The sequence below is a fragment of the Prionailurus viverrinus genome, chromosome B1 (assembly GCF_022837055.1).
Source record: "Prionailurus viverrinus isolate Anna chromosome B1, UM_Priviv_1.0, whole genome shotgun sequence".
Taxonomy (NCBI): Eukaryota; Metazoa; Chordata; class Mammalia; order Carnivora; family Felidae; genus Prionailurus; species Prionailurus viverrinus.
Window position 1 is genome coordinate 187287067 of NC_062564.1, and position 19317 is coordinate 187306383.

At 43.4% G+C, this 19317-nt stretch overlaps 1 protein-coding gene across 1 annotated transcript in view; it reads left to right on the forward strand.

The window, feature by feature from the left end:
* Positions 1-1380: 1380 nt before the first annotated feature.
* Positions 1381-19317, forward strand: part of PPARGC1A (PPARG coactivator 1 alpha) — a 97027-nt gene continuing 79090 nt past the window's right edge. Inside the window, exons 1-2 of the mRNA XM_047854769.1 lie at positions 1381-1510; positions 6556-6735. Of these exons, the coding sequence (XP_047710725.1) occupies positions 1463-1510; positions 6556-6735 (228 nt within the window). The 5' untranslated portion in view covers positions 1381-1462. The remainder of the gene's footprint in view (positions 1511-6555; positions 6736-19317) is intronic.

A 19317-nucleotide genomic window follows, 5' to 3' on the forward strand; every position in this document is an offset into this window, starting at 1 on the left:
CCTTAGTGGAACAGGAGATTAAATTAATAGTGCTTTAAAATTATTTTTAGATACCTGGGGGATTTTTTTTTCCAGAGAAGTTATTATCAAGTAAAAGAATTGAACTGATTTTAAAGTATATTGGGTTGAAAATTTTATTAAAAACATATGTATTCACAAATTTAGATACACATGTACATTTCCCTGGAACTTGGAAGGGTTAAATCAGACCACTGTAGTGTTATGGGAAGTGTTTCTTGGCGATCCCCAGTGACTTGAGTTTGTTATGTATTCAATATGTATGTCATCATAAAACAGTGCACCTGCATTAGCCTTCATTGTCTCAGGGTAGAGGCTGGAAAAAAAAAATTAAAAAGCTCAAGAAATGAATATTTCTGCTAATAGCGTGTCAGTATTTTTCCCTTACTCCACGGACATTCTTGGTCTCAAATGCAAACTGCACAGCTCAGGCACTTGGGTTGGAATCCAGTGTTTATTCAAAAAGGCACCCTAAGGCGGCTGGGGTGGAAATGGTACACGTATGAAAAAAAAGGCAGCCGGGAAACTCAGCTGATCTGAGCACAGCGGCAGCAACTGTATTTACTAACACTTGTTTTGTGGGAGCCTATGAGAGAAATGGAAATAATTAGAAAGGACCTGAAAGGGTGGTATTTTGTTCGTTGTTCTCCTTATAAGGAGCAAAGCAAATTGCAGTAACACTTTGTGAGCTGGTGTTCCCTACCGCCACGGGGACAGCAGATTCCTGGGTAGAGGAGTTTGTTTATACCTTAACAAATACAGACTATTTTGTTGATTAAACAAGCAAAAAAAAAAAAAATGCCTGCCCCATTCTCTGCTTTCAAACACTTCCCCCAATTAGAAAATGTCTCATAAAAATGCATCATGTGATAAGCTCTTGCTTTAGTCCCAAACCGAGCTGGAGTCCACTGGAGGTCTTAGTATTTGAATCCTTGGGGAGTGCACATTTTAGCTAAGAGTATAGTTACTCTGTGATGAAACAGGGAGCTTTGCCACTTGCTTGTTTTGGAAGGAAAATAAATTAAAAAAAGATTGCAGGGGATTTTAGTTATTATATGGCCAGGACTCCGTTTAGAGTCTGTGGCATTCAAAGCTGGCTTTAATCACAGCATGATGCTTGAAGCCTCCAAAAGTCCAAGTGTTTCCTTTCTTTCTTTCTTCTTTCCGTTTTTTTTTTTTTTTTTTAAGCGTTACTTCACTGAGGCAGAAGGCTGCCTTTGAGTGACGTCACGAGTTTGAGCAGCAAGCTGCACAGGAGAAGGGAGGCTGGGTGAGTGACAGCCCAGCCTACTTTTTAATAGCTTTGTCATGTGACTGGGGACTGTAGTAAGACAGGTGCCTTCAGTTCACTCTCAGTAAGGGGCTGGTTGCCTGCATGAGTGTGTGCTCTGTGTCACTGTGGATTGGAGTTGAAAAAGCTTGACTGGCGTCATTCAGGAGCTGGATGGCGTGGGACATGTGCAACCAGGACTCTGTATGGAGTGACATCGAGGTGAGCTGGGGCTGGGCTCGGCACTGCAGCCAGGACTGAAGCTTCCCTCCCGATGCAATTATTCCTGTAACGGGGGGGGGGGGGGGGGGGGGGGGAGGGCTTGGACAAGGAGAGGAGGCAGGAAAGTATCCCGGGCAGGAGCTTTTGGAAGGGAATCTCAATCTTATCTTAACTCCAATAACTTTGCTATTTTAAGGTGGCTCTGAGATGCCTTGAGCAAATCAAAGCTTAGCTGCTGTCACCCATATCTGTTGCAGTTGGAAACTCTTTCCATGTGCCTTTGGCTCTGTTTCTACTCATATGCAATATTTATGCTCTAAGATATTGATATGAATCAGAAGCTGAAGTCTTTCCAGTGGTGTTTAGTGGCCCGGTTGGAAAAATGCCATTTCTATTTATAATAAGATGAAGATAAAAATATTAAAATGGATGTGCTCAAATATAGTCAGTTTTGACTCTAGTCCGGATTTTTTTTTTCTCTTTTTCCCCTCTCTCTCTGTTCATCAGACAGAGAACTCACAAAATCCTAAATAATCCTGCTAGGCTATTTTAGATTGCTTTCCCCACAGCACCACAAAACAAGGGAGCTGATCCCTTTAAAACAGCTATATGTGGTTGAAAGATCTGGTCAGCAAATAAAAAACTATGTACATACGCCTTACGATGCAAGGTTTTGCATTAGCGTCGGTGGCAGGGAAGCCAATGGTTAAATCTCTCTGTACCACGGAGAGCTGCCTGAAGCCGGAGAGAGGAGTTTATGCAGGGCTGTGTGTGGGGCTGCTCGCTGCTTGTGTAAAAATAGACGGCAATACATCAATTCCACAGTCTCTCCTGGCCACAATTCATACAGGGGGAGAAAAGCAAGCCGTTTCCTCATAATCTCTGGAGCCTACAGTGACTAGCGGGGGGAAGGAGGGCCGCGGCATGTTTGCATTCAACACAATGGAATGTTCTCGGAAAGTTTGGGCAACTTGGGAAAGAAGCGAAACTTTCTGCGGACTGCAGCGAGATGTAGCCCAATTGCATTGCACGGGGGACCGGAGCAGCTAACAATGACTCCGGCAGAGGACTGCTAGGGCTCCCTCTGGGCAGCCGAGGGCACGTAGGGTGAGGGGGAGGATCGAGAGCCACACGTGATTTGATTAAATAAGATGTCCATGTGGTGTGGCGATACACATCTAAAGTGAAAATAATTTGGCCGGGCTGTCCGCGAATGCATTTCTCCTATCTAGCGAGGCATGCCCTGGCTGCTTAACTCTTTACCGGGTTTGCACATGTTGGCTCGGGTTGCCCTCTCCTGCCTTGGCAGCTGGTACTTGCCGATCCTGACTGTCCTTATCTTGTTGTGATTTCTCGGTAAGGTGGACTGGATAGGGCTAATTCATACGTGCTGTCGCTATTAGGAGTCAGGGTTCTAAGTGGCTTCAAAGTCCCAAGTGTCTTGGAGCAGCCGGAGCGTCCTGTGGCTGGCTGGCTGGCTGGCTGGCTGGCTGGCAGTGTGGGTCTCTCAGCTGCTGTAGTTTCATTTTTCCATCACGCATTATTCTGGATGCTGTTGGGAGTTGATCTGGAAATATGGAGGATTTCTTTTCATCACTGGAATTCCTGGAGTCGTTTTCAAGTCAGCGTCCGGACCGTTTAGAACAGTGGCCCTTTTATGTTCTTCTGAAGGAGGTGAGTTCCCGGGCTCAGCGTCCAGCCGTGGATTGAGTTGTCGGCGGAGACTGGCCAGTCGCCTCTCTGTTGCACTGGAGGCAGCGAGCTTCGAGAAGCCGTGCCTTGGCGGCCGCAGCTCTGGGAACCACCTCGGCCAGCCTAACGTGTTACGAGCAGCAGGTAGCATAGGCAGTTTTCATTTTTGGAATCATTAATGTTTGCTGTCATCCTAAAACGTATTATGCCCTTTTGCACGTAATGACAGGACAGCACAGTGGTTCATAAAGGCCTATATCGCTGTAGCTACTCAGAGTCCCCAGTGTTTTACAGTTTAATGAAGGTGATGTACAATAAGGTTACCAAGATTGATAGAGACAGTTCACATGACATACCCTCCACTAAGACTGTCATTCTTTACTGCCTGCCCCCCCTCCCCCCGCCCGCCCTACTCCCTTTTCCCTGTCCTCACTAATTTTTTTCTAAGAAGTAAGAATTCTTTTTTCCTTAATATAATTAATGTGGCCAAGTCCACTCTTTCTTTTCTCTCTCTTTAAAATTTACCATCAATGGCACAAAAACCTCCAAAAGGTTAATGGAGAATTATACTTAATTATGATGATTCATTATCATCAGTGCAGTTAAGCTAATTTATTGTCTGCTCCTTAACTAAGGGAAAAGTCTGTTGGGGTGAAAAAACGTACAATAATTAGCCTTTTGTGTTTAGTGACTGCTTTATCCTCTTAAATCTTATTATAAAATTAAGGCTACGGTTGTGAAATAGCTGTCATAGTTGCAAAGAGGCAGGAGAGTGTGTCTCTGTAACTGCAAGAAAGACACCTGTTACAGATGTATAGGGAAGCAGTAAATATCAGCATGTCAGATGAGGACAGTTACAGGGCTCGGACTGTTAAGTCTGGCAGCATCCAAAGGCCAAATACAAGTTAATAACAGGGACACCTGCTATCACTAATGTGTTTTAGATTATCGGGATAACGCCCCATTCAGAAACACTGATTTTGCTAGCATGTCCACATTGGCCAGAGCACACGCACATTTCCGACCACAACGTAAGAGCAAAAATGGGACGGAAAGAGAAAAGGGAGGAAAGGAATGCGTGAATGACAGCGTAGTAAAATGCCAGAAACCGATCTGGTCTTTTTAATGGTTTTTCAGAAGGCACTTAAAAATGCACGTACCTGCAAGGGTGAAGGGTGTTGAGCCAGCCATGCTTAGAGAAGGCAGTTGAGGGGAGAGACAGCAAGAAGTTGTTCGCCAGTCGATGGGACACGCCGGCATTCCGAAGCTTGGCTTCTACGTTATGTTCTCCACGACAGGAACTTAAGCCAGATGGACACCTCCTGTGTTTTCCACCTTCATTTTATTTTTTGTTGCTGTTTCTGTTGTTCATGCTGCTTCTTTCTTGTTTAAGGACTGTCCCTCAATGAAGCCCTGGTGGGTTTTGCACCATTGAAAAAGTTACCCTTGTCTCTGAATCGATCATGTTGGGGAAGAGTTAACACTGTGTGTTTGTACCTGGAGGATAAGCAGCGTGGGCCAGTATGGAGACTGGGAAGTGTTACGCCCATAACAGAACGCGAACATTGTACCAGCACAAAATCTCCGCGGCCCAGCCTCCGCCTGCTTATAAACCTAGTCAAGTATACCGATCTGCAACTTTGGGCTAACTCGGATAATAAAAAATGGAACGACCGATAAAATGATAAGGAAAGAGTTCAGGTGGAGAGGATTGCCCTTTCTTTTCGCGTTACCGTCGTGGCTGCAGTCTGGGATCTGACTGGGGCCTGGTGGTCTTAGGGAAGAATCACAGTCATCTTCAGGCTGCCCCCGGCCTCCCCTTACCAACTGCTGACTCCATTACCCAGTACCTTCTTCTCAGCGTGGTGCTTACGATCGTGCTGCTGCATATGACCCGTGTAATGTAGCCTGCCAGGGATGACAGGGGTGCTCGAGGAAAAAAAAAAAAAAAATCTGCATAAAACTTCTTTGATTCAAAACCTAAATGTCAGGCAGAATCTTGAGCTTCAGGCCCAACCGCTGCCTGGATGTGAACAACTCCACGGCATCTCTCCTGACCTTGGAAGGCAGGGCCGTGAGGGTGCCACTTCAGCCTGCGCACCTGCTCTGATTTAGACACCTTGGCTTGCAGGTGGATAAAGTCCTTCTGGCTCTGGTATCACCGGAGCCCTGCAGTAGGAAACTTCTGCAGGGTTCTGCACAGTATGCCGTGAGGAAATCAGCAGTCAGATTGCCGATTGGAGGTGAGAAGACCACCTCTCTGATAACGGGGGGGCCACTTCCTTCAAAAAGCCACAGTGTGGGACAATGAAAAGACCACCTACTCCGTGCAAGGAAGTGAATGACTCTTCCAGTCTGACATAGCCTTGCTGACAGGCAGCCCAGCCACAGTATGGGCTATTTTCAACCTCTCGCTGTGTTGAAGTCGTTGCAAAACTCCGAAGGAAAATAGTTTCTTTTGAATTCACTCAGAGAGTAGGTGAGGAATACATAAATGATGAGAAAAAATACGGTTGTGGGGCACTATAGGGGTTTTTCCTTCGTAGATGTCAAGCGATCCCACTCACATGCACTCCCTCCACACTTGACTTGCAAGTTAAACGTTGTAAAAGATGCAAAGATCATACAGAAAAACTAGGACTTTTGTCGTTATCTCAAGGAACTTGCTTTTGACCTGTTCAAGATGAAGTGCTGTGGCTCATGAAGAGTCAAGTTGCGAGATTTAAATAATAATTCAAGAGAACCATAGACAAGTTAGAGGACTTGCATCATTAGTTGCTAAATGAATTATGTGGATTATAATGGTCAAAGGGAACGTGAATGGAGAAAGTTTTCCTAGTAGAGCTCTTATGCTGCTAGTTTTCATTCAACAATTGTTTATTTTGTTTTTATTACGTGTGATGGCGATTCCAAGGTAAAATCAAATTTGTATCCTTCCCTCAAAGAGATTATACTCTCAGGGTAGAGTAGACTTTTGCGTAGAGGTAACTCTATGCAACTGAAAAAGTTGAAACTCGTTCAGTGCTAACCATCAAAAAAGTCCAAATCCAGTTGATTTCTTTTCTTTTTTAACTTGATTTCTAACTGGAAGAATCAGAGAGGGCTTCACGGAAACATGGCATTTACCATGAATTTGGAGGTAGAATCTTGGGTGGAATGGATCAGGCAAAGTATCCATTGAGAGCAAAGTCAGGAAAAGAATTTAGGATGTTTTTTCCCTGGTGGCTAAAACCCTGGAAACCAGCTTTGGTGGTGTGGTTGAATTAACCAGGCTTAATTCCTATCACATGCTATTGCAGTTTAATAAATTCCTGCAGTTAATGAAAGCTTTTTTTCCCCCCTGCCTCCTGCAGTGTGCTGCTCTGGTTGGTGAAGACCAGCCTCTTTGCCCAGATCTTCCTGAACTTGACCTTTCTGAACTAGACGTGAACGACTTGGATACAGACAGCTTTCTGGGTGGACTCAAGTGGTGCAGTGACCAATCAGAAATAATATCCAATCAGTACAACAATGAGCCTTCAAACATATTTGAGGTAAGGGCATCATCCCTTGGCGAAAATTAATTTCTCATTGAACGTGGCTTGGGCCATCATATCATTACTGGCCTGAAAGCGTATCGGCTTCTCACTTTGCTGTCATCAAAAGGCTTCTTATCACAGGTAGGCCCTTCCTCTTTCGTGGAAGAACAGTGTTTGGCAAATGAGTGGACTCGCTGTTGTTGTTTTGAGATCTGGGGGGGCTAAGGGCCCCTAACAGAGCGCATTACTCTGTGTCGAAATACTAAGGGGTTGTGAAAGCTTTCCGGACAAAGAAGAACAAGAGTCTAAACCTGTTTGTTCCTGTCTATTTCCCACAGAAAAGTGCCTAATGTAAATTAATGCGAAATGTAAAAGAATGCATTTTTTTTTTTTATCCAGGAGATTAGACGTCTGCCTTTATTTGTCTCACAAAGTTAGTGGGTAGTTATTATTATTGTCATTTTTTTAAAATTTTTTTTTCAACGTTTTTATTTATTTTTGGGACAGAGAGAGACAGAGCATGAACGGGGGAGGGGCAGAGAGAGAGGGAGACACAGAATCGGAAACAGGCTCCAGGCTCCAAGCCATCAGCCCAGAGCCCGACGCGGGGCTCGAACTCACGGACCGCGAGATGGTGACCTGGCTGAAGTCGGACGCTTAACCGACTGCGCCACCCAGGCGCCCCAGTTATTGTCATTTTTTTGATCAGACCTCTGATTTCTCTACAGTATAGAAATGTCTAAGCCCAGCTATTCTAATATTTACTTACAAATTAGTAAAAATTCGCTTACCTTTCAATAGGGAAAATTACCTCCTAGGCTCCAGACTCTTATTATAAGCCTACCCTGTAATAAGGAATGTTAATCTACTCCTATTAAAGTGTTACTTTGAAAAAAGAAGTTCTTTCTTACAAGATCAGCACTCATTTACTTAAGAAGAAATGGTTTCTTAGAGGGACAAACATTGAGCAGTCTGGCAAATGAACTGAATAAAGGTTGTTGAGTCAACTAGTTTTCAATATCACCACTACCAGCACCCCCATCATTGTCTAACATCTTCTCCCTGATATGTGCCAGGCCCCATGCGAAGCACTTTAAATGTCTTTTGTATCCCACCAGCAGAACCATTCCTTAAACTTCAGGGTATTTGGTTGAGATCTCAAGTCATTAAGAAAGCCAATTTTACAATATTTATTGAGTTTTTCCAGCACCCAGCGCATAAAAAGCGCCGAATAAATGTTTATTGAGTCATTAAGAAAACCAATTTTACAATATTTACTGAGTTTTTTTTTTCCAGCACCCCAGCACACAGAAGGTGTTGAATAAATGTGGGTCGACTGATAAATGACCGGTGACTATAGTAATGTTAATAACAGTAATAGCGATAACAGCAATGGCCAAGCTTTTGAGACACCTGTGCTATGTATGTGTCATCTCGCATATCCCTAAAACAACGTATTTTTTAGGTACCATGAGTACCGTTCCCATTTTCCGTCGAGTCTCAGAGAGGTGAAGTGAGTCTCAGACTCCGAGTCTCAGAGAGGTGAAGTGATTTTCCCCAAATCACACAGTTGAGAAATAAAGACCAGGGATCTGAACCCCAAATTGATGTGATGTCCAAGGCCATATCAGTGATAAAAATAGAGTACCAGTGAGGTGGGGTGACAACCATCCTTCACAAAGACATATCAAGCTGCTGCTTTGCTGAATATATTTAAAAATAGAACAGACTCGTTCCTTTCAGTGTTGGTTGACATGGGAGCAGGAATAGTTGGGGAGCCAAAGTGGCTGTAGGTTCCGTCCATGGCTAAGAGTTTCTAATATGTCTGAACAGAGTCTTGGATGAGAACTTAAGATGGGGGAGTCCGGGCTGGGGAGAAGAGGCACTGAAGGTCTGCGGTTAGTTCTATTTCCCAGGCTTCTCAGCCGGGTCTTTGAAAGTTCATGTGAGGACTTGGCTAGTTAGAACTGGTAAATTGAACATTCCTCATTCAGTACACTTGTCAGGCGACAGGCCCGTTTTAAGTCATGCTGCATTAAATAAACAGTACTTTAAAAAATGTCCATCTCTATAGACCTCTTATCTAAAAATCGGTATTCCATTTTGGGTGATTGCCATGCATTTTGTAGGTGATGGCCAGGGAATAACTAAAAGGTGGGGGTGGGGGGCATGGCGTGGGAGTCAGTGCCTCCCCGGTGAGCTAGTTTCAAAAAAAATCCCTTCCCCATGACCTTGTGTCCCCATATTTCATGTTGTGGCACCTGCACGAGGCATTTCTCATCGGTACCTTGAGGAGACTTGGTTCAGCAACTGGTTATATATAGGTGCTTTAATCTACACGAAGACACCTCTTTTGGTTCTGTGTATAACTTTCTACCACTGATAGAATTGTTTTCAATGCTCTAAAACACAGGGTTCATTTAATTTAATTTCTCATTAGCTCATTTTAAACCAGTGACTCTCAACCGAAAGCAATTTTGCCCCCCAAGGGACGTTTAGCAGTGTCTGGAGATGTGTTTGATTTTTTTTTTTTTTAGGACCGAAGGCAGGAGGACGCTCCTGGCGTTTCGTGGGTAGAGACCACACACAGGACAGCTTCCCACAATAAGGAGCTGTTTGGCCCCAGAGGATAATAGTGCTGAGGTTGAGAAACCCTAAAAAAAAAAAAAAAAAAAAGTCACTGAAATTCCCTTTTGTAAAACACTAAAGATGAACTGGTCAGGTTTCAGAGAGACTACATAGTTAAGACACAGGATATGAAGGATCAGAAGCTGGGGCGCCAGGGTGGCTCAGTCCGTTAAGTGTCCAACTTCAGCTCAGGTCGCCACCTCGCGGTTTATGGGTTCGAGCCCTGCATCGGGCTCTGTGCTGACAGTGCAGGGCCTGGAGCTTGCTTCAGATTTTGGGTCTCCCTCTCTGCACCTCCCCCACGCGTGCTCTCTCTCTCTCTCTCCACCCCCCCCCCCCCCGTCTCTCTCTCTCTCAAAACTAAAATAAACATTCAAAAAAATATGTAAAAACAATCAGAAGCCATATAAAATTGTGGAGATGCCCAGGGCCTCGGGACTGAGATGTCAGGAATTCTGTCAGTGACAGCAGAAGTGACCATTTAGATAACTGTAACCGTTTTCTCTGATGTCACAAAACTCATTCTTCTCTGTCTGTGCAAAGGGTAAGGCCGTATGTGGCAATACTGTGACCCAGGGCCGCGGCTTCCTGAGCATTTGCATACAGCCAGCATGCCTCTACTCTTTGCCCTCTAGTGTTAAACTCAGACATCTTTTCTATAACAGGGGGAGGAAAAAGTGTGTGCGGAGTACAGGTGGAATTCAAAAATTGTGTCTTCCCCTGGGCGGTTGGTCCATGCACAACACGGTAACCCTTGAACGGCCACGGCTTTGTGTAGCTTCCTGCGGCTCCCCGAAGCCCTTCCCGGAGCCTGTGCCTTTAAGCCTCTCCCCGCGGACTTTACCCCGGGCTCACTTTCTTCCAGTTCTCAAAGCCCTGCCTCATCACATTTGTGAAGTCCTTGTACTTGAGCAAGCCAAACAGTCACGGTTTCCGCCACCTCTGATGTACCAATACGAAGCATTATCTACCTCAGATTCCCAGAATAAAATAAGGCACCAGGAGTGAAACACTTTCCCTGGCTCAAGCAGCACGTGGAAACTGACCACAGGGTTTCTGAATTCTAATCAAAGCAGAAAGCAAGGGGTGTTTAGCGATACGGATGGGATCCGGGTGGCTTGCAGATCGTGTAGCAGAATGTTAAAACCCCACGAGTGCGTAGAAATTCCTTCCTTTGGCCTCTTCCGTGCGTTCGGATCTAAGTTTAATTTTTATCGGACTTTAGAAGAAGAGAAGAATGGCATTGAATGTCACGGTTTGGGGAGGAGTGAATTCCTCCGTGAGAGCCGGCGGGGGGGGGGGGGGGGGGGGGGGGAGGGGCAACGCGCAGTTGTCCATGTCGATTGAGAAATTGGACACACAAACAGCCGTCTCTGCTTGCACAACCTCTGTCGGAGGTGTAAATGCAGGTGACCAGGTATTATTCAGAGGCCACTTAGAAGAAAACAGGACACAGGCGTTTGTAGGTGCGGCCTCCTGTGAATCTAATCCATGTGTCAGGAAAACAGGATGCTGTCTCTGGACCGGTTGGTAGCAAGATTTATGTTTCAGAACATTGCAACATAACTTCCTTCCCTCTCTTGCCTTTGTGCATTGTTTGGAGGAGGCGAATAAAGGAGTACTTTTACAGCATGGCATGGTGTAAGGATGGGTGGCACAGGATTAGTTTAAACAGCGCATTGGCCCTTCTGGGTCACCGTGGGCCACCTTGTCCCTGCTTTATTTGAATATCTGCTTTCAGTGCCTCCTTGATACAACTGAATGAGCATCTTTCATTCATTAGTCTCTTACTTCTGAATGCAGCTACTTGGAGTTCTTTACAACACGGCAAGGGAGAATGTAGTTGTCTCTAGGTCATTACTCATAATATGTTCTGAGGCCTGCCTTTGCGAATGGGCAGAGAAGGGCTCACAGCTGCACCCAGCATTCATGTCAGGTGATTACGGGGACTCCGCGTAAGGTCTGACACTGTGGACTTTTGTGGGAGTCAAACTGGGGGTAGTTTCCTGCTATCTGTTCCTAAGGTATCCTATCATGCTAACAAGGGAATTATGATTGGAGGCTTTGGAGGATGCTTAATTATTCTGGTGAGGATGTAAATGATTTTATATTTCTTCTTGTGACTTTCAATTGTATTCTTTTTGTCTCTAAAATGGGCACATACTATGTACTTACGAAAGAGTTAAAAAATAAAAAGCAATCAAAATTTGGCTCTTCAAGTGATCGTGAGCATTTTAGAAGCAGGGGACTTGCTTGTCTTGTTCCCTGAAGCTTTTCTAGATGTTTTGTTAGCAAACATCAGAAAGTAAGTACTGAAAATATTTTACAAGATAATGAATGAACGGACCATCATACATTTATTGATGGCGTGAACTGCCTTAGGTCATGTGAAGATTACATACAAAGCAGAAAGGATCTGTTTTCCTAAAGGACCTCAAGCCTGATTTGGGATGTCAAGTGAAGAAATGCGGAGCAATTAGCAAACAATGAAAGACTGCATACACATATGTATGTATGTATGTATGTATATGTTTAAGTTTAGCAATTAGATAACGTAAGACTGTATATTCATGTATATGTGTGCATGTATATTTAAGTACATGGGGTTACATATTAATATTATATTATATATTCTATATATGTGTGTGTGCATATATACGTGCTGTGTGTGTGTGTGTGTGTGTGTGTGTGTGTGTGTATCCATCCTAGCTGAGGAGGGAAGCAGAAAGAATAACTTCACCATGGCTAATCAGAGAATAAGAGTGAAGTGTTTTCGTACAGGGGGTATGACAGTGAGGAGTGTGATTCCCCCAAAGTAAAAATATATACTGATAGGAACGTAGGAGGAGGAGGAGTAGGTTTGGATTTAGGGTGGGTACAAAATTATGACCGTCCACGGGACCCCGGTTGGGAATGTTTAGGGTTTACATAGTAGGGATTGGGGTGCCATGAAGATTTCTAGCGGGAGAGCCCTATAATGGAGATGGGATTTAAGCGTGTTCATTCTGATAATCGTAAGAGCTGTGGACGAGCAGAAAGTAGAAGAAATTGGACCGCAGGGCTTGCTGCATTTCCGACACCATGCAATGCAGGTGCAGCGAAGGGACAAGGTGACAGCAGAGGGGATGGTGTCCAGGGAACAAAGACTTGAAGCACCTTGAAGGAAAATTCCATCAGCCCTGATGAATATGAGTTAGGTTAGAGAGGGAAGTGGCAAAGAATGCTAACTCAAAAATACTCCAAAGGGAACCAGAACTCCACGGAGAGCTTCCTGGTTACGTTTCTACTCACCTTTAGGAGCCGAAGTACCTTCTTCGGACTTGTGAGTCATTTTACAAAGGGGTTCCCCATCTCTCTGCTGCCTCAGGGGCAGAACATATTTAACCCTATCCACAAATTTATGTGGTGTCTGCTTTTTTTCACTTGTCTCCTTGGAGGAAATTCTGCAGCCTTCCATGGTAATGAATTCCTGCTCCTGACTGTGCCTGTGGTCAGACAGACTTTTCTATGAATGGCAAACCTCTTGGAATTTTAACACAACGACAGAGAAAAAATATGAAAAAATATGCGTCAGAGCACCCTCACCTTAATTTAATCATCAGGAGAATAAATTTCCCTTTGTTATTTGGAGACGCTAAATTAGTTTACAATAATCACTTCTTTGAGATTTCTGGGATTTCCATTTGCAATCAATAAATGTTTGTCATTTGAATGAAATTTACAGCCCCCAACCAGATTTTTGCCACACTTGGCAATGACACTTAACGGAGAACATCAACTTCAAGGAAGAAAAATAATAGCCGTTTAAGTGGGGAGATAATTGGCTGTAACATAAGAACATTGAAAAATGTTGAAACTCATGGAGACTTATGGAGTATTTTAAAAATTTATGTTGTACTTATCTTTGCCTTTGTAATCTACCACAAAAATTCCAAATTCTGGGTATAAATCAGTTAGATGTTCATCTTGGAGAGTCACAAATCAGGAAGCAACAATCTGACCCAGCCTGTGTGCTGCTTTGTTTTCAACCTCTACTGTCGGCTTATCTTGAGGGAGACTAAAGAGTGTTGTTGTTGTGTGTGTGTGTGTGTGTGTGGTCATCTACCCACCTCAGTTAGAGACTATTTTAGACTTCTTTGCCTTGATAACATCTGCCTTATCTTGGGAACATCTGGTTTATCACCGTATTTCCTCCCTGCCATTATGCTGACCGCTGGAAAAATAGGGCTCAGGAGTCCTGACCCACACGGTGATGTCTAACTGGCATCACCCCCCACTAGTAAATGGCAAGTCGCTTGCAGGTGCTGGTTACATGACCATCTTTCACCATCACTAACTCTCCTGGTGCCTGCTTTTGCTAATGTAAGTTGTGGTTACAGGAGACGAGGTCGGCGGCTGTTTTTCATGGAAGTCGATCCAGTCCTTAGCCATTTGCAACTTGGAAAGTGAGAATCTATATGTTTAATTAGGCACAATGATTGCAGAATGTACCATTTTGTGTTTTTTTGAGTAGAGACCAATTATTTCATGCCGGATACTCTAGGTGTTCTCAGATGTGGGTGAGCCATTTTATGGGCATAGCTTAGGTTTCCCCCATCTTTTGGATTCATTTAAGTGGATAATTTAACTAAAAATGACTCTGCCCAGATTTCTTTGGGGCCAGAAAAGTGGAGACCCACATTCACAAGGAGGTAAACCTAGAGAGGAATCAGGAAAAAGTGGCTCATGGCCTCTTAGATTTACTTGAAGGATATTAGTGTTGGTTAAAGTAATCAAGATTCGGGGTGCTGGATTGGACAAACTGGCTATTTGTGTAGCCACGGTGTGTGCTTGTATAGTAACCTTACCCATATGTTGTGTCTATTTGTCCATGTCCCCCTGTCTGTATGTGATATCGTGGAGACACAGCCCAGCAGATGGCTCACCTCTGAATGAGATCAACACACAAAGCAGATAAAAAGATGAACTTTAAAGCTCATGTTGTTAAACAGAGAGCCAAATTGTTCTTCTACTGTTCCCTACCCTAGACTTCACGTTTTTAACAAGGTTAATTTGTCCCTATGATTACATGCCTATTCTTTTAGCAGTGAAAACTTTTATTGTGGGTTTTATAAAGTGAATTACCTGTAATGTAAAACAATTTTGTAAGGACCATTTTTTTCTTTCCCTTTCTTTTCTTTCTTTTCTTTCTTTCTTTCTTTCTTTCTTTCTTTCTTTCTCTCTTTCTTTCTCTCTCTTTCTTTTTCTTTTCTTTTTTCTTTCTTTCTTTCTTTCTTTCTTTCTTTTTCTTTTCTTTCTTTCTTTCTTTCTCTATTTCTTTCTCTCTCTCTTTCTTTTTCTTTTCTTTTTTCTTTCTTTCTTTCTTTCTTTCTTTCTTTCTTTCTTTCTTTTTCTTTTCTTTCTTTCTTTCTTTCTTTCTCTATTTCTTTCTTTCTCTCTCTCTTTCTTTTTCTTTTCTTTTTTCTTTCTTTCTTTCTTTCTTTTTCTTTTCTTTCTTTCTTTCTTTCTTTCTCTTTTCTCTTTCTCTCTCTCTCTCTCTCTCTCTCTCTTTCTTTCTCTCTCTCTCTCTTCCCACCTGTGAGGCTACTTCCAAGATTGTGTGCTCTGAAGTATAGTTTTGAAAGCAGAGCAGGATACCAAATTTTCCTGTAGCCTGCCACAGATGCTGGCTTACAAGTAGCTAGGATGAGAGGTAGGGAAGGGGGAAGAGAGATACACAATGAAATACACGCTCTTATTCTTGGCAAGGGCAAAATTTTATGAAGATAAATGGCTTCTTATCCGTTAGGCCGTTTGTCCCAAAACAATGATGGGAGATACTTTTGTGCCTTTTCTGTTCCAAAGTGATAGAATAATTTGCATAGTCTGAGATTCTAAACACCATTACCTTGTAGACCTGCCCATCTCTATTACTACTGCGAGTTATTCATTCAGGGTTTGCAGCCAAATGGGTTAATGAGTTACCAGATCTTGCGTAAAATGACTTGGCCTGACTTTGAAGCAACTACTTTTTGCTTTCTTTTTTTTTTTTTTTGGCCAGTCTTGTGATTGGTGTTAATTCGCTCTAGAGACCAAGCCTCCTATAGAATCTTTCTTGTCCCCCCCACCCCCCAGAAGTATCTTCCTTAAATACTCTCCCTGTAACCATTTTCATTCTTTCCCAAACATGTGCTTGAAGGCAGTCAGTGCAAGGGGCTGCAAGCAGGCTGATAGGGCAGGGAGGAGGGAGGAAACTCGGTAGCCAAATCCTTGGTGGCTGATGCCTTTCCTTGTGCCAAATCAGCACCATTTCTCGGAGCCCTGTCTGCAGCACAACTGAGTTTAGAGTGAGTTCCTTGGTGTTCCTCACGCAAAATGCAGAGCTGGAGCTCTGAACTTTGAAGGAAAGCCTCAGAGCTATTTGCAAAGTGCTGGTGCTTAGTGAATACTAAATTACATTTAGGAAATCGTCTACTGCTACCCGTTATACTTCATTTTTATTCTTGACACAGACACCTAAATCAGAGAACAGTAACATTTCAGAGATTATGGAAGCAGTTTGGGTATGTTCCAACACTATAATAGGATCAGAATTTTAAGGCCTTTTGTATTATTACCAATAGTCACTTAGTTTCTGCTGCAGTGTACTTTGTGGGGAATTACAGCTTTTACTAAAAAGATTAAAATGCTATTATGCAAATGATTGCAGTATGTTATTATGTTTACAAATTAACATCCATGGCTCAACACACAAATTAACTAACTATTCTATCTATGTTATTAAGGATTTAATAAAGTAACTGTTAATAAAAATGGGTAGCTTGGAACACTTAATAGGAAACAATCGTGATTTAACACAGAACTCGAGCGTGGTGTTTAATGTTCTAGGTGATATAATGGTAAAATAAAGTTGAGCAAAGCACACAGAAGAACCAGGACCGTGTGAAACGCAGAGCTCCTTGTCTGAGATGCTGACGACCATGAACTAAGTAGCTGCAGGCTACAACGTACAGTGGGCAGCATATCAATAAATCTAAGCAAAGCACACAAGGCATCTTCTATTAATAAATAGTTCATTGAAATGATAATTGCCCTCCATTACATGTGTGATATGTTCCGTACACGCAGAGAATACTTACATTATTCTAAGATGGAGCTCAGAGCAAATGTTGATGTGGCGAGTGGGATTTCGCTGCAGAATATCACCGTGTGATAAAAGAGGAGAAGGCCAGGTTCAGACCAAGATGGCTTTACAAACAGGCTGCAAATTGCTATTCCTGGCTGTTCATAAGAGATCATAAAAGCAAGGAGATAAGAACCGCCAAGGTCCCTGAGAAATGAACGTATGTGATTATGTTATCTTGTGGGTTGGCTTTCCTAGACAGACCGACACCACCACTTTCGTCCAACGGGAAAAGGAGAGAGAGAGAGAGAGAGAGAGAGAGAGAGAGAGAGAGAGAGAGAGAGATGCCGATTCTGGATGGCAAACTTTGTTAGATTGGGGAAGTTCCAAAGCACTGTAATTAAAATGTTTCCAAAGAGACCCAGGATTCCCATCACCGAATCCTTTGCTGGATCTCAAAACAAGAGCGAGAAGTGTTACCCAACACTAAGCAAACAAACAAACAACGAGGACACAAAAGAGTCACTAGACAATCCTGGAACAACTTGCTTTCGATCTCAAATGTTGGGGACTTACTTTTCTTAGCAGCGAGATAAAAATGTTGAAGACTCCTACGTAAACAGCAGCCTTTTTAGGCCAACCTGAAAATATATAATTATGTAACAAATCAACAATTACCTTTCCAAGTCTACCTACCGAGGGCAACTAACCTGAGCTTCTGAGCGGGAATATCTGGGTATACTTAAGAAACACGAGCAGATGGGGCGCCTGGGTGGCTCAGTCGGTTAAGCGGCCGACTTCGGCCCAGGTCATGATCTCACGTCCGTGAGTTCGAGCCCCGCGTCGGGCTCTGTGCTGACAGCTCGGAGCCTGGAGCCTGTTTCAGATTCTGTGTCTCCCTCTCTCTCTGACCCTCCCGCATTCATGCTCTGTCTCTCTCTGTCTCAAAAATAAATAAATGTTAAAAAAAAAATTAAAAAAAAAAAAAAAGAAACACGAGCAGGGAAAGCAACCACAAACTTGGTCAAGGTTTGGTGTCCTTGCGTGCAATACAAGCAATTTGTTTTGTTCTGAGTCCCACCTCTGTTGGAAAAACTCCTTATGCAAATGTTTGATATCTAGCTCCAGCAAGGCGCCTGGTTCCTTCATTTCCTTCCACATTCGGATAAATTGTGTTGTTCTTCACTCTTCCAAATTTGTCCTTATGGAAGCAAACGCTTGCAAATTGGTTGAAGCTCGCCGAGGGGAAAGAGAGGGAGGGAGGGGAGCGGGAGGAAGAGGGAAAAACCTGACCCCAAACAGTTGCCGGGGACAGCTTCTGGTTTGATGGTTTGTGGCCTTGTCCGGTTCCCAGGCACCTGATCGGGAAAGTGGTACAGTCCTGTTATGCAGGCATTCTGGAACGCCTGCCAACATTCACCTGACATGACCAAGGTTTAAAGTACTTGCTGCAACTTGAGGGAGCGTAGTGGAAACGTGTGCCTGTGTGTGTGCATACACATTTACATTTCTCTTCTTTTCTTTTTTAGAGGAAAACACAAAGCGATAACTCGCCATAGAAGGGTGGTAAAATAATTAGTCCAGCAGACAAATGCCTTGGCCCATGTTTAAACAGAGCTTTAAGGACACAGTGTTCTCAACAGTCACATATCTAAATACAAACCAGTGTCAGCTGCCATGCAGACCAGAATGTAATAGCCCGTTCTCACATAGGTCATCGCCAATCCATTTTGGTCGCAGTCACACTGCACATCTGTTTCTGCATGCTGCAGCTTCTTAAGGCAGCATTTAGACTTCGTAAGGACACAAACAACCAAGCTATAAATTCCCACTGCTGGAGTTATTTTGAATAAGTGTATACTGTTTCATATTTATAATGGTGAGGCTTCCTAATATTCACAGTGAATATATAACACCGATCAGTTCAACAAGCATGAAATTGTATGTTGTCAACTTGTCACATAAATAGAGTCCTATTCAGGCTTGCGATAATGTTGAACTAACATTTTTTTCCCCCGCGATCGTCGAGAGGGTCACAAAAAAGTAGGGAGGTAGCACTTCCTTTGGGTAGATAAACAGTCAGGGCCATTGTAAAGTTGATATTCACGATGATGGGTCCCTTTTCTTCCCTCCCTCCAAAGCACTTGTTTTTCTTGGGTGAATGCTAATTGGCTAATCTGGTGTGTTTCTTCTGCCATCCAATGGTATCATTTGCAGCCAGTGCTAGAAAGCTTTTTTTGGGTTGTGTATGTGTGAGTAGCTTTTTTTGTGCTCCTTTAAAACAATTTTTTTTTTCCTATTCTTGGAGCGCAAATCAGCGCTAATTGTCATGAAATTCTCTAGCTCTACTCTGGCAAGCTTTCTTGTTGTCTCTGCACCTCTGTTAACTCTTAATTCAGTACCAGATCCCTGGTGAAAGCTGGGCATTTGGGGTGAACTCTCCTGGTCTGGAGGATTTAGAGAGATGGAGAAAAGAAATTACTGAATCCAAATTGCAACTTACTGAAAGGAGAGGAGGAGGCAGATGAAGTGTCCTCACCAGGAGCTAGGGAGAAATGGCAGGTGCCACTTTCCACAGCGACTGGTATTTCTGCACCAGAGGCGAGAGTAGAAACTGACGTCGAGTACTTTCTCACTTTTGAGAAATTCTTAGGCGTGTTCCGTCCTCCTCGTCTTCCTCAAACGGCCCGAAGACAGCAAGTGTCACAGTGTGTCTCTGCAGGTGTGGTGGTTTATCCCATCAATTGCTAACTCAACACCTCAGGGCAGTGCATTAGAAGACAGCTGTTAGGGAGGATTGTTATCCCCACCGGTCTTTTCATCCCGTATCGCTTGTGATACAGGTGGTCACATTTTCTCAGATGGTT